This window comes from Coregonus lavaretus, assembly GCF_964263955.1.
Source record: "Coregonus lavaretus genome assembly, chromosome: 36".
Classification (NCBI taxonomy): Eukaryota; Metazoa; Chordata; class Actinopteri; order Salmoniformes; family Salmonidae; genus Coregonus; species Coregonus lavaretus.
The window spans coordinates 7,309,291-7,331,466 of record NC_140023.1 but is presented as its reverse complement, the minus strand read 5'-3'; the positions used below and the strand labels follow the sequence as shown (position 1 = coordinate 7,331,466).

The following is a 22,176-nucleotide window of genomic DNA, read 5'->3' as shown; positions in this document are numbered from 1 at the left end:
CAAACACACTCCATCCAATGAAAATGATTTCATAATCCTCACCATAATAAACGTCTTTGAACAGTTTAATTGGCTCTTCCTGGAATCACTCCGTTTCACTTCATTTGATCTGATGAAAGAGTAATGTTCCCTTCCCAAGGGGTGCATACACAACACTGCACAAATAAAGCTGCAGTGGCAAATGACTGCAATAATAAACAAGGCAAATTCACACGCACTTCTGATAATTTTAACTCAAATTGCTTTTGTTTATTCGCTAATCATGTTAATTAGCGGATCTTGTTTTAAGTGAATTTCATATTTATTCCAGGAGGATGAAAGAGCATGGTTATTTGGTATAAGTGATGTATCAGAGGGTTGTTGTGTAAGACGTGACACAAATATTCTCTTCACAAATGACATACAGTAGACACTGTGCTATCTAAGCTGGTATTTTGAGCCTTTGAGACATGGAATGTAGTTCTACACGAAGACATTTATTATATGTAGAACTGAAACAGAGGGACAGAGACATAAACAACAAAAAAGAGTATTGGTCTTTGCTGGGGAACATAATAAACCTTATGGCCATTATTAAACAACATCCATATATTACAGACATGTGTCTTTAGCTGCATCAGGAGTTTGCAGGGCTGTTAACTTTAACTCTGTGGTTAAATAAAATAAAGATGTTTTATTGTCACATACACTGGATGGGTGCAGTGAAATGTGTGGTTTTACAGGGTATCCCAACCAGATGGAATAGTAGTGGACATAAAGGAAGTGTGTATGCCCACTTAAAGGAAAGATTCACCCATTTTGAATGTTCTATCATTTTTGGGCATCTCTGAGCGATGTTCTACACTCTTAGAAAGAAAGGTGCTATCTAGAACCTAAAATGGTACTTCGGCTGCCCTCCTAGGAGAACCCTTTGAAAAAACACTTTTGGTTCAAGGTAGAACCCTTCTGGGTTCTATGAAGATCCCTTTCTACAGAGGGTTCTACATGGAACCCAAAAGGGTTCTCCTATGGGGACAGCCGAAGAACCCTTTTGGAGCTATTTTTTCTAAGAGTGTATCGATTCCTGGGGTCAACTATGTTTTCATATGTATCTGAGCTCTTGCTGTTCACGCAGGCAGAAATACAGTCGGTATGACATAGCATTGTGAAAAAGCCGCTCTAACTAAACTGGAAGTTAATAGGAAGATTACTTTTAGATCACAAAAACGTCTATCATACATGTCAGATTTCAAAACTGGCCGATGTCATAATGCGGGAGGTTTTCTTCTGTCGAATGAGCCATTGATTATATTTCTGAGATATTACTACGTCGAGAAATGTGTAATTTACAGTGAGGGAAAAAAGTATTTGATCCCCTGCTGATTTTGTACGTTTGCCCACTGACAAAGAAATGATCAGTCTATAATTTTAATGGTAGGTTTTTTTGAACAGTGAGAGACAGAATAACAACAACAAAATCCAGAAAAACACATGTCAAAAATGTTATAAATTGATTTGCATTTTAATGAGGGAAATAAGTATTTGACCCCCTCTAAATCAGAAAGATTTCTGGCTCCCAGGTGTATTTTATACAGGTAATGAGCTGAGATTAGGAGCACACTGAAGCAATCAATCAATCAGATTCCAAACTCTCCACCATGGCCAAGACCAAAGAGCTCTCCAAGGATGTCAGGGACAAGATTGTAGACCTACACAAGGCTGGAATGGGCTACAAGACCATCGCCAAGCAGCTTGGTGAGAAGGTGACAACAGTTGGTGCGATTATTCACAAATGGAAGAAACACAAAAGAAATGTAAATCTCCCTCGGCCTGGGTCTCCATGCAAGATCTCACCTCGTGGAGTTGCAATGATCATGAGAACGGTGAGGAATCAGCCCAGAACTACACGGGAGGATCTTGACAATGATATCAAGGCAGCTGGGACCATAGTCACCAATAAAACGATTGGTAACACACTACGCCGTGAAGGACTGAAATCCTGCAGCGCCCGCAAGGTCCCCTGCTCAAGAAAGCACATATACAAGCCCGTCTGAAGTTTGCCAATGAACATCTGAATGATTCAGAGGAGAACTGGGTGAAAGTGTTGTGGTCAGATGAGACCAAAATCGAGCTCTTTGGCATCAACTCAACTTACCGTGTTTGGAGGAGGAGGAATGCTGCCTATGACCCCAAGAACACCATCCCCACCGTCAAACATGGAGGTGGAAACATTATGCTTCGGGGGTGTTTTTCTGCTAAGGGGACAGGACAACTTCACCGCATCAAAGGGACGATGGACGGGGCCATGTACCGTCAAATCTTGGGTGAGAACCTCCTTCCCTCAGCCAGGGCATTGAAAATGGGTCGTGGATGGGTATTCCACAATGACAATGACCCAAAACACACGGCCAAGTCAACAAAGGAGTGGCTCAAGAAGAAGCACATGAAGGTCCTGGAGTGGCCTAGCCTGTCTCCTTAATCCCATAGAAAATCTGTGGAGGGAGCTGAAGGTTCGAGTTGCCAAACGTCAGCCTCGAAACCTTAATGACTTGGAGAAGATCTGCAAAGAGGAGTGGGACAAAATCCCTCCTGAGATGTGTGCAAACCTGGTGGCCAACTACAAGAAACGTCTGACCTCTGTGATTGCCAACAAGGGTTTTGCCACCAAGTACTAAGTCATGTTTTGCAGAGGGGTCAAATACTTATTTCCCTCATTAAAATGCAAATCAATTTATAACATTTTTGACATGCGTTTTTCTGGATTTTTTTGTTGTTATTCTGTCGCTCATTGTTCAAATAAACCTACCATTAAAATTATAGACTGATCATGTCTTTGTCAGTGGGCAAACGTACAAAATCAGCATCAAATACTTTTTTCCCTCACTGTAACAGAGGGTGAACCACATTTGTCCTATTTCTCTGCCTCTTCAGTCCAGGGTGCATTTCATGGTGCTGTTGCGAACGTCATACTCCACTGAGAAGCACACGATCTGCAGGTTGAACATGGTGAGATTGTAGACTCTTAAATTGATAGTGCAGTTTGTTTAGGCGATTTTACAGCTAACTAGCTACTTCACATGCTGATATTGACTTTGGTATTATTGTGTGTAGCTACATTTGCTAGCCAGCTAGCCAGCCAACCCCATACTCCCAGTCGATATTAGATAGAAAGTCACGGCTCAGCCCGCCTGTGGTGAAAACAACATTTGGTTACCTAGGTTACCCCCTTGGCTAACAGCAAAAACGTTACCTTTTTCAAACGCAATTGTCTTGTTGTCTGCTTGTTTTAGTCAATTACAAAACTACATTGAAGAAAAGTACAACATGTCTAAAGATTACTTTTCAACATTGCCTGCTCCCAAGTGTTCTCACTACTTAGAAAAACGTTATATTGTAGGGCTTCCCTCATGCCCCTTTTCATGACGGTGCTTGCAGCCATGTGAGTGAGTGAGTGCTAGTTAGCTACCGACCGGAACAATAAGCTAGCCAAGACCAACAACACAAACAAACAGACTATACAGCTACAAGTAGTGAGTGGAGTTACACACGGACTATAGTAAACAAGTTAAATACCGTATCAGTGATGAAATGTTTTCCACACACATAGAGTTATAGTTACCTGAAGCCTACTTGGACACCGGCTCCCCTCAATTTCCCACGCACCCACGCCAAATAGCCTGAAGCCACAGGGCTCTTCTTGCAGGCTCTATTTCCCTACGTGGGAGCATTGCGAACCGTAGGTCGGATTTCTGACCTGGTTACATGTACATCGAACAACACAGCAGCATTTTGGCATGTTTTGTTATTTCTGTATGACAAAAAATGTACACTGGGGGTGAATGGGAAAGAATGTTTGTTTTCCCCAATTTGTGGGCGCGGTCAAGGGGAATTCCTTTTTATACATGAATATCGACTTGGAGTATAGAATTAGGAATTAGAATACTAGAATGGACATGAACCTTCGTATGATGGGATAAAGGTCAGCCATTTTGGTAAGGGAGTTGGTCAACCATGGTTTGCCAGTGCTGTGATAAGATATTGTGTAAAATAATGAATATGGAGAATTTATCAGCAATGTATGTTTGTTAGTTTGCTAGCCAGACAGTATTTCTTTTTTTTATTAACTGCCAATATACCAACATTCCATTCAAACAATGCAGTCAATCAACAGCCATACACTGGCTGAAATCAGTTGATGATAGGACTTAGACAAGTTGTAAACAACTACTATATTGTGTCATATAATATCACTCACAGCTTTCCAAGAAATGTATTAACTTTTATTTATTCAGAGTAGCCCAATTGAGAGCAGGGTCTCATTCCCAATGGTGCCCTGAGTACAAAATTACGCTGCCATTTTCCCCCCATTCTGGAACTTTGAGGGTTTATGACAGGGTTCCCTAACTGGCGGCCTTTATTCGGTTTTATTTGCCTCCCCCCAAGTTTTCTGAGCAAAAACAATAATATAAGCAAGGTTGGAAATTATTATGTTTTAGTCAAATATTAGATCTGTTTGGGATTCTTGCCGTGAATTTGTAGTCTGCAAATTATTTGCAATTATATTCTGGCCTTCCGACCATCCGCTCAAGAAAAAAATTACCTGCGGCTGAATCGAATTGATGATCCCTGGTTTATGACATAGCCCCTCTAGTAATTGAATAGGTCGTTATCAATAAAATGTCACAATATGATGCATAGTGTTCAATTTGGCTGCCGGGAGGCAAGGAGACACCAGCTCCACCAAAACCATTGACAAGGGATTGTTAAATAAATGTTATAACTATTTGGTTTTAATATCATCACCTCTTGAAGAGCATAGTCAGAACTACACATTTTCGATTATTCCACATTTAAAAGCTCGATCATCAGAGTTACACAGCAAGTAACTGCATGCTTTTCATGATCAGTAAACATTAATTAATCATGTAATTTCAGATACTTGAGGGTAGCCTATCCATTTGGCATGTAGCTAGCTAGATAGCTAGCTAAGAAAACAATATGTGTTATTTAGCTTGCTTCATCAGAGATTATGTTTTTGGAAAGAGATTGACATCGTTAAAGTTGTCAAACAATATTTTGATATATCCCCTGAAAGTTAGCTTGTTGTTATTGTTATTGACATATGTTATTAGCTAGCTAGCCAATTTGATATGGTCCATCAATCAATGTAGCCTATCATGTCTGTCAGCAGCAATCGTGATTAAAAACAATGTTGAAAAGGGGATAATGTTAGCTAACTTCACTAGGTAGGCCTACGTTGGTTGGAGAAGAAAATACATTAGGTCTACTTACCACTATGTTTAGCCAACTGTACAAAGTTTCTACCGGTAGCTTGCAAAGTAAACATTATCATCTGACAGTACATCGGCAAATGCGCCCTTCTGCTGCTTAACAGACAGAACCCACAAAGGATGGAAAATTAACCTAAACCACTCATACTTGTATAGTTCACTTTTATTTTATATCACTCAAATATCCAATTAATGGTGGCCAACATTGAGAGATATCGTGAAGCTATCCTCACGTATCTGAAATGACATGATCAATTGATGTTTACTGATTGATGTTTACTTTGGTGCATGCAGTTACTTGCTGTATAACTCTGATGATAGAGCTAAATGTGCGCAAATGTTTTTTATGGAATAATCCGAAATTTGTAGTTCTGACTATGCTCTTCAAGATCGAGGTGATGATATTACAACCAAATAGTTACCATTTATTTGACAATCCCTTGAAAACGGCACCTAGTTGTCAATGGTTTTAGCGAAGCTGGGGGTCTCCTTGCCCCCCAGCAGGCAAATCGAACACTTTGCACCTTATTGTGACATTTTATTAATAACAACCTATAGGATCTCTGTGGCCAGAGCATAGAGAGAGCATTGCATTGTGGGTTTTGTAGTCGACTTGAGCTGCAACAGATTTCCACAAAGATTTTCACATGTTGCTACCAACCTTATTATAATGCCAAAATTAAACATTTGTTCACAAAAAATATTGTTCTCACATATTAGTGTACATTATAGGAATTAGTGGTTTTGGGTGGATTTTTCCTTTAAGGACAATGTAGTTAAATGCTGGCAGTTAAATGCTGCGTTCACCTGTGAGGTAGGGAAGAAAGAGGCTGAACTGAAAAGGGACTATCTCATTTCCTGTAAACATACATGCTGCGATGTGGGCCTGTTGCCATGGGGACTGGGTTCCAGGCAGCCTGCTGTTTTGACTGGATTTTGATGATGATTGATAATTACTACCTGGCATTTGGTCCCCATCTTCATAAACATATGGCTAGATTTGCCCTCCGCGATATATCTGGCAAATTGTTCCCTTTGATAATAGGTTTTTAATGTTCCACGGTTGACGTTTGTTGGGCATAGCAATCATTTTCTCATGTAATTATATTTGCTGCGTGCGGTTATACAAGTCCCAGAAATAGAATCGATTTCACATTGAATTTATGTGACCTATCCAGGATGGTGGCAGAATTTAATTTACAATTCTTGCAACAAACAAAAGGATAGAGGGTGTTATGTCGGTAGTCGCATATTGAAATTTGAGCATTTGAAAATGGCTATTGCAGAAAGACTTCAAGACATTCATTTTTTTTACATTTACATTTTTAGTCATTTAGCAGACGCTCTTATCCAGAGCGACTTAGTGAGTGCATACATTATTTTTTTATACTGGTCCCCCGTGGGAATCAAACCCACAACCCTGGCATTGCAAACGCCATGCTCTACCAACTGAGCTACACCCCTGCCGGCCATTCCCTCCCCTACCCTGGGCCAATTGTGCGCCGCCCCATTGGTCTCCCGGTCGCGGCCGGTTACGACAGAGCCTGGATTCGAACCAGGATCTCTAGTGACACAGCTTACACTGCGCTGCAGTGCCTTAGACCACTGCGCCACTCGGGGACCCTGTGGCTTGTGTAAAATTTCCATGATAAGAACATTGCATTATGATACTTGTTAGCTTACATAAACACAGGCAATTGGAAGCCATCTCAGTATACAGTATTCAGCTCTGAAGGCATAACAAGCTGTCACGTTATTTAACTACCTAAACGACCCACTGCGTACTTACTAGCATACTACTGTACTTGTCACACTATATTTCACATTTCTGAGCTCCTGCAGTATAAGTAAACCACAGAGATGAAAGGAAATCCAGTCAAAGCTCTATATGAGTTACAAAGACTATAGGAATGCAAAAAAGCCCAGGTTCTGTTAGAGAGATAATGATCACTCATCCTCCCCTGTCAGTCAGCGTACTGAAGGAATCGTCTTTGAGGAAAATGAAAAGGATAATACACAATTTGTGTAGGAAATTAGGAGGTTGGCTGTGGAATAACATGTGAAACATATGCCAGAGGATGAGAGAAGATCAAATAAAGATAAAATACATTTTAATAAAATCACAATGCTGCCTCCATCTCCCTTATTCCTCGCCTCTCTGTGTTACCCTCACTGTGTGACATTTCTAAATGAGGATAAAAGGCAACCTACATACACTGAGTGTGCAAACCATTAAGAACACCTTCCTAATATTGAGTTGCACCCCCCCTCAATTCGTCGGGGCATGGACTCTACTAGGTGCTGGCCCATGTTCACTACAATGCTTCCCACAGTTGTGTCAAGTTGGCTGGATGTCCTTTGGGTGGTGGACCATTCTTGATACACACAGGAAGCCGTTGAGCCTGAAAACCGCAGCAGAGTTGCAGTTCTTGACACACTCAAACCTATGCACCTGGCACCTACTACCATACCCTGTTCAAAGGCACTTACATCTTTTGTCTTGCCCATTCACCCTCTGAATGGCACACATACACAATCCATGTCTCAATTGTCTCAAGGCTTAAAAATCCTTCTTTAACCTGTCTTCTCCCGTTCATCTACACAGATTGAAGTGGATTTAACAAGTGACCTCAATAAGGGATCATACTGTAGCTTTCACTTGGATTCACTTGGTCAGTCTATGTCATGGAAAGAGCAGGTATCCTTAATGTTTTGTACACTCAGGTGGGAGAGAGAGATAGACTTGTGTAAACATTAGGTTAAGACCTTAAGGCTGGGTGGGTTACACCTTAGGCTGTTGTTCACGGGGGATTTAGCTCATTTGTAGAAGTCTGCTTAATCCTAGAGTACATGTAATACCGTGTCCTGACCTGTGTCAGGAGTAGTGAGCTGCCCTCTGTTAGAGCCCCCTTTCAAACACATCAGACTCAGTGACTGTGAAAATGTCACATCAATGGAGCTACCCAGCAGGAAAAACCTACACAATCAGAAAGTTTGCTTCCAGTAGGGATTTTATGTGCTGTTATTTTTTTTCAGTAATTTTTGGTTTGTTAGAAGGTTGTTTGCTGTAGAGTTGTACATATTCTTGTGTTTGCTTCATATTCTGTAATATTTTATTGGGCTACAGAAATCATGAATAATTGGTTTTCACTAAAAGATAATGGAAATGAAAAAGGGAAAATATGTATGCAAATCCTCTTTCTTTCAACCACCTCTCGCTTCCTCCATCTTACTCTCTTTCTGTCTCTCTGGTTAGTGAGCAGGTAGAACAGTAATTACTAACAAGTGATTGCATGTTTGGTATTATGTGTTGTGTTTCAACATCCCCAGTGTTCACTGAGAATAAGCAAACCACATTCTTCATTAAATTTGGAATAGCTCTCAGCAACTAAATTATGTATTGTGCTGTGGTTGCATTTATATTCTACATGGCCTCTTCACTAACAAATACATTTTTCTGGAATACCTTACCTATATTCGAGTATACACGACTATCATGCAATGTCTACGTATAGGGTGAAATACATTTAAAAAAAACGTACATTCATATAAGATTATAATAATAAATCAACCCTGTATACTGTTTATTTTGAAAACGTTGTCATCTGTAACAATTTCTATTATTTTGTAAATAGAATGTATCGTTTCAATTTTGAGGCATCTGAAATTGTGATGTTCTGAAAATTATGTATTTACCATTTCACAGTCACCATTTTCTCTAAATGACTAAGCATGGAAATAAACCTGAGGCTACACGAGGGGCATAGCTCACCTGTCAAATGCCAGAGTTAAAATGATTAGCATGTCAGACAAGTCAGACGCTGGCTGCTGTTCATAACTTAATAACATAGATCAAATGTGCAGCTCACCACATACTAATGTCCTCTCTGAAAAATAAGTTGACTTTATGTGGACATTAGACTTGTTTTGTTGTTCTAATAATACCCCACACTTTAAACAATACTGGTGGTCAGAGGGGATTTTCAACCTGGATAAAACATGAAGTTGTTCTGCAACCAAAAGGCTTTCTCACTGTGCCTCCCTTCTCTGTGTATGAACTTTGGCCTCATTTGGGTCACAGGGTTGTAGTGAAACCATCTCTCCCTTTTGCTGGGAAGATGTCGGACTCTCAAAAGCATATTTGGACGTCAATGAAATATAAGCCCTCTCCTGATTTAGTTTCAGAGTCATGTGGGAATAAAAACAGAGAAGTTGCTATTTTGAACCAAAAAAGTCAAAGTGGCACTTGCGTCAGCATTGCTTCAGTAAAGAGGGCAACTAATTTGTATGTGGTTGTGGATTTATTTCACTGAGTACAGCAGCATTTCACAAGATGTTGTTGCAGCAGCACTATTTTAGCGAGGAAGCATTTTAGTGTTATATTGCGCCATCACTCTACAGTAAATACCAGTGCCAGCTCAGATTTAAATAGTGTAGTTTAAAACAGGATCGTACAGTATGTGTATGAAATCTATCATTTCAAGTTATCAAGACATAATCATGGTAGTATTTAGATTTAATGTTATTCATCATGTTTCTACAGTGTTCTTTTTATTAATTGCTGCATAATCCCAGGGAATCTGTCAGATGAACGTCCACTGCTGACAAGTTCTTCAGATCCCGTGGCAGCGCTGTCTATGTGGAACGTCAGAAACCATTCGGAGGTGTCTAATGGCTTTTTCAAACGTGCCGTCCATGGAATGATAATGAAGTGCTAGCCCTTAATTGAATTGGAGAAATTAGACAAGGTACTGTCAGACGTTAAGAGGAGCGTTGGACTGCATCAAAAGATCAAGTTGTCAGCTTGCATCGCTGCTGAATTCCTTGTGACTTTCATGCCTCGGGGGTGCTGTTCAATGACAGAAATGATGGATTTGCCCCAGGGGGTTATTTTATGTCTGCCAATGCCAAGAGAGCAAGCTATTATCCAAGGTAACTTATGCATTCGACCTGCACTCTAAATCTCTGCCACTTTTTACAGCTGGCCATTTAAACAGATGTGTATTCCTCCAGGGGTTTAAACCAGCAACCTTCATATTCAACCTTAAGTCAGGTCAGTGACCCAAAAAAGGCCAGAGCAGACCTAATGCGTGTGTTATTGTGAGGATGGTTCCTTATGTAACTGCCATCAGGGAACATGATCAGTGGCATCCAGGCCCAGAATAATAAAAGGATTCTGCACATTCCTCCACTTGACCTTGAGGCTCATTTGAAGTCGATATCCTGAAAGTCTGAGGGGGGCTTTGTGATGTTTTTTTAAACTAGCACAGATGTCCGCAGATCCATGTCAAACCTATGGCATCAGCTCAAAGACAAATATCTGACGTAGTCAGAGGAGTTAACACACACGATTAGTTCTGCCCCAGAAAAATTGTTTGCACTATAACCAAATCACACGTTATAAATTGTGAGTGAATTGCATTATCAGTTTCTAAATCACGTGTCAACACCCTCCATCCTGGATACACTGCTGTGCAAACCAAAAACACTTCTAAAAGCACTATCTGGAAATCTGTGAATCTCACCCATAGTCATCGTAAAGGGCATGTAACGTTTGTCTCCCAGTCTTCACATCTGCAGCATTTGACCTGTGAAATGTGCACCGCACATAAAGTGTTTTTACGCAATACGCTCTGCGTTACATGCTCAATGTCATGAGTTTACGGATTGGGTTTTTAAAAAAAGGCCCACATCGAGAGTATTATTTAGTGACGTCCCACTGGGCAAAAACTGGTTGATTCAACATTGTTTCCATGTAATTTCAATTTAAAAAAAAAATGTGATGACGTTGAATCAACGTGCAAAAAGTAATGAACCTAAAGGCATTTCAAGAAAATGTCACCTAACTTTGAACCTAAATCCAATTACATGGTGATATTTTTTGTTGATTTCACGTTGAATTCACAATAGTTAACTCAACCAAATGTAAATGAAAACTATAGAGGTTGAACCGACATCTGTGCCCAGTGGGTTATACGTACATAGGCCTGTTGTAGATATGAAATCTCTTGTTTAAATTGATGTTACATGGTTAAAAACTAATCTCAATTAGGTAGAGCTCAGGTCAGAGAGATTGAAGTGGCGCCAGAGAAGATGGCTGCCGTTTTACAGCCCTCTAACCAATTGTACTATTATGTGTGTTTTTTCGCATTATTTGTAATTTATTCTGTACGTAATGTTTCTGCCACCATCTCTTATGACCAAAAAGAGCTTCTGGATATCAGGACAGCGATTACTCACCTCGTATTGGACGAAGATTTTTTTTTCAACGAGCTGGACGCGAAGGATATCCTACAGACACCCGACAAGGCCCAAATCCCCGTCATTCGCATGAGAAAGAGATATTGTGGACGTAGGTCGGGGTGCCTTGTAAGGATCCGACGGCGAGCGAGTAAACTGCCTCTTCCATTAGCCAATGTTCAATCATTTGAGAACAAATCGGACGACCTAAGATTACGATTATCCTACCAACTGGATATTAAAAACTGTAATATGTTATGTTTCACCGAGTCGTGGCTGAACGACGACATGGACAACATACAGCTGACGGGATATACGCTACATCGGCAGGATAGAACGGCTGACTCCGGTAAGACAAGGGGTGGCGGTCTGTGTATATTTGTAAACAACAGCTGGTGCACAAAATCTAATACTAAGGAAGTCTCGAGGTTTTGCTCGCCTGAGGTAGAGTATCTCATGATAAGCTGTAGACCACACTATTTACCAAGAGACTTTTCATCTATATTTTTCATAGCTGTCTATCTACCACCACAAACCGATGCTGGCATTAAGATTGCACTCAATGGGCTGTATAAGGTCATAAGCAAACAGGAAAACGCTCATCCAGAGGCAGCGCTCCTAGTGGCCGGGGACTTTAATGCAGGGAAACTTAAATCCGTTCTACCTAATTTCTATGTTAAATGTGCAACCAGAGGAAAAAAAAACTCTAGACCACCTTTACTCCACACACAGAGACGCATACAAAGCTCTCCCTCGCCCTCAATTTGGCAAATCTGACCATAACTCAATCCTCCTGATTCCTGCTTATAAGCAAAAACTAAAGCAGGAAGCACCAGTGACTCGGTTAATAAAAAAGTGGTCAGATGATGCAGATGCTAAACTACAGGACTGTTTTGCTAGCACAGACTGGAATATGTTCCGGGATTCTTCAGATAGCATTGAGGAGTACACCACATCAGTCACTGGCTTCATCAATAAGTGCATCGATGACGTCATCCCCACAGTGACTGTACATACATGCCCCAACCAGAAGCCATGGATTACAGGCAACATCCGCACTGAGCTAAAGGGTAGAGCTGCCGCTTTCAAGGAGCGGGACTCTAACCCGGACGCTTATAAGAAATCCCGCTATGCCCTCCGACGAACCATCAAACAGGCAAAGAGTCAATACCGGACTAAGATTGAATCGTACTACACCGGCTCTGACACTCGTCGGATGTGGCAGGGCTTGAGAACTATTACAGACTACAAAAGGAAGCACAGCCGCGAGCTGCCCAGTGACACAAGCCTACCAGACAAGCTAAATTACTTCTATGCTCGCTTTGAGGCAAGCAACACTGAAGCATGCATGAGAGCACCAGCTGTTCCGGATGACTATGTGATCACGCTCTCCGTAACCGATGTGAGTAAGACTTTTAAGCAGGTCAACATTCACAAGACCGCAGGGCCAGACGGATTACCAGGACGTGTACTCCGAGCATGTGCTGACCAACTGGCAAGTGACTTCACTGACATTTTCAACATGTCCCTGACTGAGTCTGTAATACCAACATGTTTCAAGCAGACCACCATAGTCCCTGTGCCCAAGGACACTAAGATAACCTGCCTAAATTACTACCGACCCGTAGCACTCACGTCTGTAGCCATGAAGTGCTTTGAAAGGCTGGTCATGGCTCACATCAACACCATTATCCCAGAAACCCTAGACCAACTCCAATTTGCATACCTCCCCAACAGATCCACAGATGATGCAATCTCTATTGCACTCCACACTGTCCTTTCCCACCTGGACAAGAGGAACACCTACGTGAGAATGCTGTTAATTGACTACAGCTCAGCGTTCAACACCATAGTGCCCTCAAAGCTCATCACTAAGCTAAGGATCCTGGGACTAAACACCTCCCTCTGCAACTGGATCCTGGACTTCCTGACGGGCCGCCCCCAGGTGGTAAGGGTAGGTAACAACATATCGGCCACGCTGATCCTCAACACGGGGGCCCCTCAGGGGTGCGTGCTCAGTCCCCTCCTGTACACCCTGTTCACCCATGACTGCATGGCCAGGCACGACTCCAACACCATCATTAAGTTTGCTGACGACACAACAGTGGTAGGCCTGATCACCGACAACGATGAGACAGCCTATAGGGAGGAGGTCCGAGACCTGGCTGTGTGGTGCCAGGATAACAACCTCTCCCTCAACATGATCAAGACAAAAGAGATGATTTTGGACTACAGGAAAAAAAAGAGGACTGAGCACGCCCCCATTCTCATCGACGGGGCTGTAGTGGAGCAGGTTGAGAGCTTCAAGTTCCTTGGTGTCCACATCACCAAAGGACTATCATGGTCCAAACACACCAAGACAGTCGTGAAGAGGGCATGACAAAGCCTATTCCCCCTCAGGAGACTGAAAAGATTTGGCATGGGTCCTTAAATCCTCAAAAAAGTTATACAGCTGCACCATCGAGAGCATCCTGACTGGTTGCATCACCGCCTGGTATGGCAACTGCTCGGCCTACGACCGCAAGGCACTACAGAGGGTAGTGCGTACGGCCCAGTACATCACTGGGGCCAAGCTTCCTGCCATCCTGGACCTCTATACCAGGCGGTGTCAGAGGAAGGCCCTCAAAATTGTCAAAGACTCCAGCCACCCTAGTCATAAACTGTTCTCTCTGCTACCGCACGGCAAGCGGTACCGGAGCACCAAGTCTAGGTCCAAAAGCCTTCTCAACAGCTTCTCCTGAACAGCTAATCATTGCTATCCGGACTCTTTGCACTGCCCCCCACCCCTCTTTTACGCTGCTGCTACTCTGTCTATTATTTATGCATAGTCACTTTAACTCTACCTGCATAGAGAGAGAGAGAGAGAAAGAAATACAGTGCACTGTGCTGTATTACAGCAAAGCCAAGTATCCTGAAAACTAGCAGTTACCAAGCTGATTACAGATCTTGGTGTAATTTTTCTTGCCTTTTTACCTGGCTGTTTTGGAGAGAATGTGAAGTAAAAGGTCATTGAGTCACAATAGCGTTCACCTCCTGTAATTACTTCCTCCTCGATTTCATTGGGCTTTGTTTTGCTTAAGTTTTTTTTCCTTCAAACCTTGATGAGAATTTGATCTGGCAAAAAAAATATTCCCCTCGGCTGCCTCTAACCTTGGACATGATTTAATTGTAATTGCACACGAAATGCCTCTTTGAACTACTTGACTGAACCTGGCTTGAATCGAGTGCTTCCTCTCTCCTTCGAGCTTATCATTGTTTTTGTTAATGGGGAAGGCAGTCTGCCAAGATGTTACAATACATTTGTTGGTCAATGTAAAATGTGGGCGTACAAATTCTTTGGAGGTTTTAAATACTTTATGGTGTATGTAATGTGTATTGTGGAATTATCTGCCTACCTCTCTAACAAAGAAGTCCAATCAAACATGTTTATGGGTTGTTAGCAATGTTGAAGGTCTCAAATCAGCAAGTTACAAGGAAACTAAGAATGGAAATAATGATTAGATCAGTGCATGTGTTGTGCAACAACATGACCTAATGTTCTCATGGATTTAACTTTTGAGGATTGGAGTTGTTATTCTGTTTACCTAGTTTTAATGCTACACTCCTGCGACATAGAAAGGAAATGTTTATTTGTTAAGTGCTTATTACACAAACGATCCAGAAGAATCAGCTTGCTTGTCTTCCTCCCCTAGGCCCTCTAGGTTTCTTCCTAGGTTCCTGCCTTTCTAGGGAGTTTTTCCTAGCCACTGTACTTCTACATCTGCATTGCTTGCTGTTTGGGGTTTTAGGCTGGGTTTCTGTATAGCACTTTGTGACATCTGCTAACCAGCGTGTGTTTTGTCCCAATCTTCTCAGCCCCTAACCTGAAGGGTCGGCCACGGAAGAAGAAGATGTCAGTGTCCCAGCGAAGGGACTCCCAGGGCCACAGTCAGGGGCCTCAGGGACCCCAAGAACCCAGCACCCCAGAGAACAAGTCTCCCACCAAGGTATACCACTCACCTAACATTTGATTCAATAGCGGACATGAATAAAGATGGCGGCCACCATGTACGTTCCACAAATGCTTCATTTGCTAAGTTCGTCGTATTATACAGTGCTCTCCATTACACTATTTTTGTATCTGCATTAGCACAGTAAACAATTCTAGCGCCAAGTCAGCTGCAATAAATAAATAAATACAGTGGGGGAAAAAAGTATTTAGTCAGCCACCAATTGTGCAAGTTCTCCCACTTAAAAAGATGAGAGAGGCCTGTAATTTTCATCATAGGTACACGTCAACTAGGACAGACAAAATGAGAAAAGACATTCAAGAAAATCACATTGTAGGATTTTTAATGAATTTATTTGCAAATTATGGTGGAAAATAAGTATTTGGTCAATAACAAAAGTTTCTCAATACTTTGTTATATACCCTTTGTTGGCAATGACACAGGTCAAACGTTTTCTGTAAGTCTTCACAAGGTTTTCACACACTGTTGCTGGTATTTTGGCCCATTCCTCCATGCAGATCTCCTCTAGAGCAGTGATGTTTTGGGGCTGTCGCTGTGCAACATGGACTTTCAACTCCCTCCAAAGATTTTCTATGGGGTTGAGATTTGGAGACTGGCTAGGCCACTCCAGGACCTTGAAATGCTTCTTACGAAGCCACTCCTTCGTTGCCCGGGCGGTGTGTTTGGGATCATTGTCATGCTGAAAGACCCAGCCACGTTTCATCTTTAATGCCCTTGCTGATGGAAGGAGGTTTTCACTCAAAATCTCACGATACATGGCCCCATTCATTCTTTCCTTTTCACGGATCAGTCGTCCTGGTCCATTTGCAGAAAAACAGCCCCAAAGCATGATGTTTCCATCCCCATGCTTCACAGTAGGTATGGTGTTCTTTGGATGCAACTCAGCATTCTTTGTCCTCCAAACACGACGAGTTGAGTTTTTACCAAAAAGTTCTATTTTGGTTTCATCTGACCGTATGACATTCTCCCAATCCTCTTCTGGATCATCCAAATGCACTCTAGCAAACTTCAGACGGGCCTGGACATGTACTGGCTTAAGCAGGGGGACACGTCTGGCACTGCAGGATTTGAGTCCCTGGCGGCGTAGTGTGTTACTGATGGTAGGCTTTGTTACTTTGGTCCCAGTTCTCTACAGGTCTTTCACTAGGTCCCCCCGTGTGGTTCTGGGATTTTTGCTCACCGTTCTTATGATCATTTTGACCCCACGGGGTGAGATCTTGCGTGGAGCCCCAGATCGAGGGAGATTATCAGTGGTCTTGTATGTCTTCCATTTCCTAATAATTGCTCCCACAGTTGATTTCTTCAAACCAAGCTGCTTACCTATTGCAGATTCAGTCTTCCCAGCCTGGTGCAGGTCTACAATTTTGTTTCTGGTGTCCTTTGACAGCTCTTTGGTCTTGGCCATAGTGGAGTTTGGAGTGTGACTGTTTGAGGTTGTGGACAGGTGTCTTTTATACTGATAACAAGTTCAAACAGGTGCCATTAATACAGGTAACGAGTGGAGGACAGAGGAGCCTCTTAAAGAAGAAGTTACAGGTCTGTGAGAGCCAGAAATCCTGCTTGTTTGTAGGTGACCAAATACTTATTTTCCACCATAATTTGCAAATAAATTCATTAAAAAACCTACAATGTGATTTTCTGGATTTTTCTTTCTCAATTTGTCTGTCATAGTTGACGTGTACCTATGATGAAAATGACAGGCCTCTCTCATCTTTTTAAGTGGGAGAACTTGCACAATTGGTGGCTGACTAAATACTTTTTTTCCCCACTGTAAATGAAAAAGTAGGTTGTGCTGATTTATTGGTGCATTGGAACATGTCGCGCACCGTAGTTTAAAAACTCTGTGGGTAGTGCTAAAACAAAGACGTCATATCTGAATTCCTCCTCCTTTATGCACCTTCGCCATTCACTTCACTTTACTTCAGTTTGGTTGAATTCAAATTTTAAAGGTTGTGATTTATATGGATGACAATCTTTTTTTCTGTGGTGATATGATAATTATTTTGACAGAATCATTCAATAGCCACCCACTTCACGTTGAGTGTAAGCCCTTCAACTTCCACTCTTTTATTTCCTACAGGTACAACCTAACTGCAAGGTAACGGCTCCTACCAGCAAGGGCACAACCGCCAAACCCAGGATCTGTAAAAAGGCATCTGTGGAGGAGAAGGTAGAGAGGGAGGAGAAGGTGGAGAGGAAGGAGAAGCAGGAGAAGGTGGAGAGGGAGAAGTTGGAGAGGAAAGAGAAGCATGAGAAGGTGGAGAGGGAGGAGAAGGTAGAGAGGGAGGAGAAGGTGAAGAGGGAGGAGGAGAAAGAAGAACCAGAAGAGAACCAATCAGAAGAGAGTGGTGCAGACGAGCAGGCCTTCCTAGTAGCCCTATACAAGTACATGAAAGAGAGGGACACACCTATCGAGAGGATCCCCTTCCTGGGGTTTAAGCAGAGTGAGTGAAATACATTTATTTTATGTTCATTTAAGCTTTGAATATAGGATACAGTTGAAGTCGGAAGTTTACATACACCTTAGCCAAATACAATTAAACTCATTTTTTTCACAATTCCTGACATTTAATCCTAGTACAAATTCCCTGTCTTAGGTCAGTTAGTATCACCACTTTATTTTAAGAATATAAAATGTCAGAATAATAGTAGAGAGAATGATTTATTTCAGCTTTTATTTATTTCATCACATTCCCAGTGGGTCAGAAGTTTACATACACTCAATTAGTATTTGGTAGCATTGCCTTTAAATTGTTTAACTTGGGTCAAACGTTTCGGGTAGCCTTCCACAAGCTTCCCACAATAAGTTGGGTGAATTTTGGCCCATTCCTCCTGACAGAGCTGGTGTAACTGAGTCAGGTTTGTAGGCCTCCTTGCTCGCACACGCTTTTTCAGTTCTGCCCACAAGAAACAACCTTTTTCCTCCAAACATAACGATGGTCATTATGGCCAAACAGTTCTATTTTTGTTTCATCAGACCAGAGGACATTTCTCCAAAAAGTACGATCTTTGTCCCCATGTGCAGTTGCAAACCGTAGTCTGGCTTTTTTATGGCAGTTTTGGAGCAGTGGCTTCTTCCTTGCTGAGTGGCCTTTCAGGTTATGTCGATATAGGACTCGTTTTACTGTGGATATAGATACTTTTGTACCTGTTTCCTCCAGCATCTTCACAAGGTCCTTTGCCGTTGTTCTGGGATTGATTTGCACTTTTCGCACCAAAGTACATTCATCTCTAGGAGATAGAACGCGTCTCCTTCCTGAGCGGTATGACGGCTGCGTGGTCCCAGGGTGTTTATACTTGCGTACTATGGTTTGTACAGATGAACGTGGTACCTTCAGGCGTTTGGAAATTGCTCCCAAGGATGAACCAGACTTGTGGAGGTCTACAATTGTTTTTCTGAGGTCTTGGCTGATTTCTTTTGATTTTCCCATGATGTCAAGCAAAGAGGCACTGAGTTTGAAGGTAGGCCTTGAAATACATCCATAGGTACACCTCCAATTGACTAAAATTATGTAAATTAGCCTATCAGAAGCTTCTAAAGCCATTACATCATTTTCTGGAATTTCCCAAGCTGTTTAAATGCACAGTCAACTTAGTGTATGTAAACTTCTGACCCACTGGATACAGTGAATTATAAGTGAAATAATCTGTCTGTAAACAATTGTTGGAAAAAGTACTTGTGTCATGCACTAATTTGATGTCCTAACCGACTTGCCAAAACTATAGTTTGTTAACAAGAAATGTGTGGAGTGGTTGAAAAACGAGTTTTAATGACTCCGACCTAAGTGTATGTAAACTTCCGTCTTCAACTGTATATGATCTTCACACACCTGTCAAAACCATAATATGTGGGTCCATAAGTGTTCTTCTCACACTGTCAGAGCGTTGCATGCATGGGAAACACATCTCGTTCAGATGTTTCACTTCACAACAATGAGGCTTCACATGCTAGGGAAGAAGATATCTTATATAGAGAACCATAAAAGAACGGTCATTCAATATTATTTTCTTGGCACAGCCATGCGTCATTGTGGTGCATTCACTCTATACGAAAAGACGCGATTTGTTTTGTACGTCATTCTCTCTATACAAGTTTTACATAAATGTAAGCTGTGGTTCACAAAAAAAAACCATGTATATATTTAGAAATAGATGTCGTCTTCACACCAAAGGTGCAGTTCTTAAGTAGGTCATTGTGGTTGAGATGATATGAGAGTGGCTCAGTATGCATGCATACGGTAGTTACTGAGTCTGCAGCATTGCATAATTTGTATCGAGGCGTAACGCCAACTGTTTTACATACAGTACATGTTCTGAATTACAAACCAAGCAACATCATAATGCATTTCTCATTAAAGCCCCCAATAATGCAGTTTAAACTCGTCCTTGGCAACATGACAGTTTAAGAAAAACATAACTAGTTCAAAATATGCTCAGACGCAATCAGCTTTCATTATTCCTTTCAACCACTGCAATAGCCTCATTTATCGAAGCAAAACTTGCCTATTATGGAAATTGTGTTTCTGGTATTTTCTTTCATGAGTGGTTTATAATTAAGATAACGACTGTTTAAAAGCACTGGATTGTTGAACGGTATACACATGTATTTCTGTCCTCTTTTGATGTGCCTCCTACACGCTTTGTGTGATTGTTAACAGAAGCCATTCAATTACATCTTCCTCTCTAAGCCATTGGCTCTGAAATGCACACAGAGCTACCAATTCCACTTCCTCTAAAGCACAATGTAGGGCAGACAGCGCAGCGCAGATAGAGGCAAAATACTGTAAATGAATCGTTCAATCTATCCCCTTTTATTTGAATGGCATATTCTACACAGTGCAAGGCTATAGCTCTGGCTCAAAGTTTCTTATCTGTTCCACCAGAAAGGAAGCTTCTTTTCTTTTATTTAGCTTTAGCAGTTTGCCTGGTTGCTGCACAGGACGTAAGATAAATGGACTTCAGAGGAAGAAAAGGTCACATGACAAAAAGAGGTTTCATTATCTTCCATTCAGTTGGGTAAACAGCTATTCCCAGCGTTGGTACCACATTCAGAATGTGCGATGAAAGTGAGTGTGAGGAAAAAATGGGACAGGGAGGGGGCTGGGAGTGTGTGTCAAGGTTGGTACAGTTTGACATCACATTGCACATTTTGAATGGCCTTGGTCGCAAATTGGAGAGTGGGGAGTTAGGGAATTGGTGTGCGTGTTGTTGGGTGGGGCGGCGGGGGAGGTGATGCGCATTATTTCAGGCTGCCTTTAGAGAGGTTCTTAATGCCTTGTTTCTAATTTGCCTGTTTGAACGTCTGTTTTAGTCTACATTGTGTTTAGTCTGTTTTGTCATCCTTATCTCTGTGATAATGCCCCGTTGAATAGAGTGAATTAGAGAAAAAACAGGCAGCAAGTCATCTAAGAAAGAACTATTCTCTCATTTTCTTTCTCTTTTCTGTCCTTCCTAATTCTGCTCGCTGTTGTGGTAATTACAGTCGAAGCATAACAACCCCATTAATAAGCCATAGCTGCTATCCAGTTGCAAAACACAATGCCACTCTCTGCAGTTCAAATAGAACCCACCAGCTTCCTTTGTTATTCTCCCTGTGCATTGACAACAGACACGGAAGAGCAGGGAGGAAAAATCAATGCTGTCAAATGCGGAGATAGGAAAATGCCATTTTGACAAATGCAAGCCTTTGTGTACGCAGAGATTGAATTCTGATGGATTTCTCCCCAGGCGAGCCTTCCTTATTTATAGGTCTTCAAATAGAAAATGTTAAACAATGATGTTACAGAAAGAAGATACCAATGTCATTGTTTGGAAAATCTTACAATAACCTGGGTTAATTGTTTGCGGGGAAATATACTGTCAAAGATTTTGTACGGCTTCATCTGAAGGAGTCTTTGTTGTATTTTGATTATAATCACTATGTTGCACAATACCTATAATCCATGTGATATCGTCTGTCATTGGATCTTTGCATGTAAAATTCTATGCAAAATTGCATTTGTATTTGTGCCAACATTGTTAATGAGTGCTAACATGTTAAGTATTACTCGATGCTCATAGTGGTCTTTATTCAAATCCCCTTCAGCTGAAGTGTTACAAGAGCTAGCTAGGTGTCAGGCTGTATCTACCTGTAGTTTATGTAGCTATGTGACAGTATCTTTGTATGTGATGATCTGGCTGAATACCATTGATCTCCCCGTTTGTTGTCCCTCTAACAGTAAACCTTTGGACTATGTTTCAAGCTGCTCAGAAACTCGGAGGATATGAGTTGGTAAGTGTTTACATATGTCCTGTTCCATACTTAACTTTTATTTTCTTTAGGCTGCCTCAGTCGTGTTTTTCCCAGGAAATCTTGGTCAGGCCCACATTTCGCAAAATGATGCCGTTGTTTTAAACCCCCTCTAAGTGGAAAACACATGTTACTCTCCCATGTCAAGGAAATTGGTGAAGTCTGTCATTTTTTCCCATGTTCAGACTCTAAAATAAAGTGCACTATTATACACAGTGAGACTGCAGAGCAGGGACATTTCACTTGGCAGCCTACCCCACATTTGTTCAGTACTAATGTGGGAAGTGTTTCCAACATTTTTACGTCTTTTGATGTGAAGAGTAAACGCATTGCGAATGCCGGTTAGTTCATTTGCCACATATAGTCA

At 41.6% G+C, this 22,176-nt stretch overlaps 1 protein-coding gene across 1 annotated transcript in view; it reads left to right on the top strand.

The window, feature by feature from the left end:
• Nucleotides 1-22,176, top strand: part of LOC311110846 (AT-rich interactive domain-containing protein 5B-like) — a 68,789-nt gene that overhangs the window by 28,323 nt on the left and 18,290 nt on the right. The window contains exons 5-7 of the mRNA XM_084153438.1: nt 15,366-15,496; nt 17,601-17,964; nt 21,739-21,791. Of these exons, the coding sequence (XP_084009564.1) occupies nt 15,366-15,496; nt 17,601-17,964; nt 21,739-21,791 (548 nt within the window). The remainder of the gene's footprint in view (nt 1-15,365; nt 15,497-17,600; nt 17,965-21,738; nt 21,792-22,176) is intronic.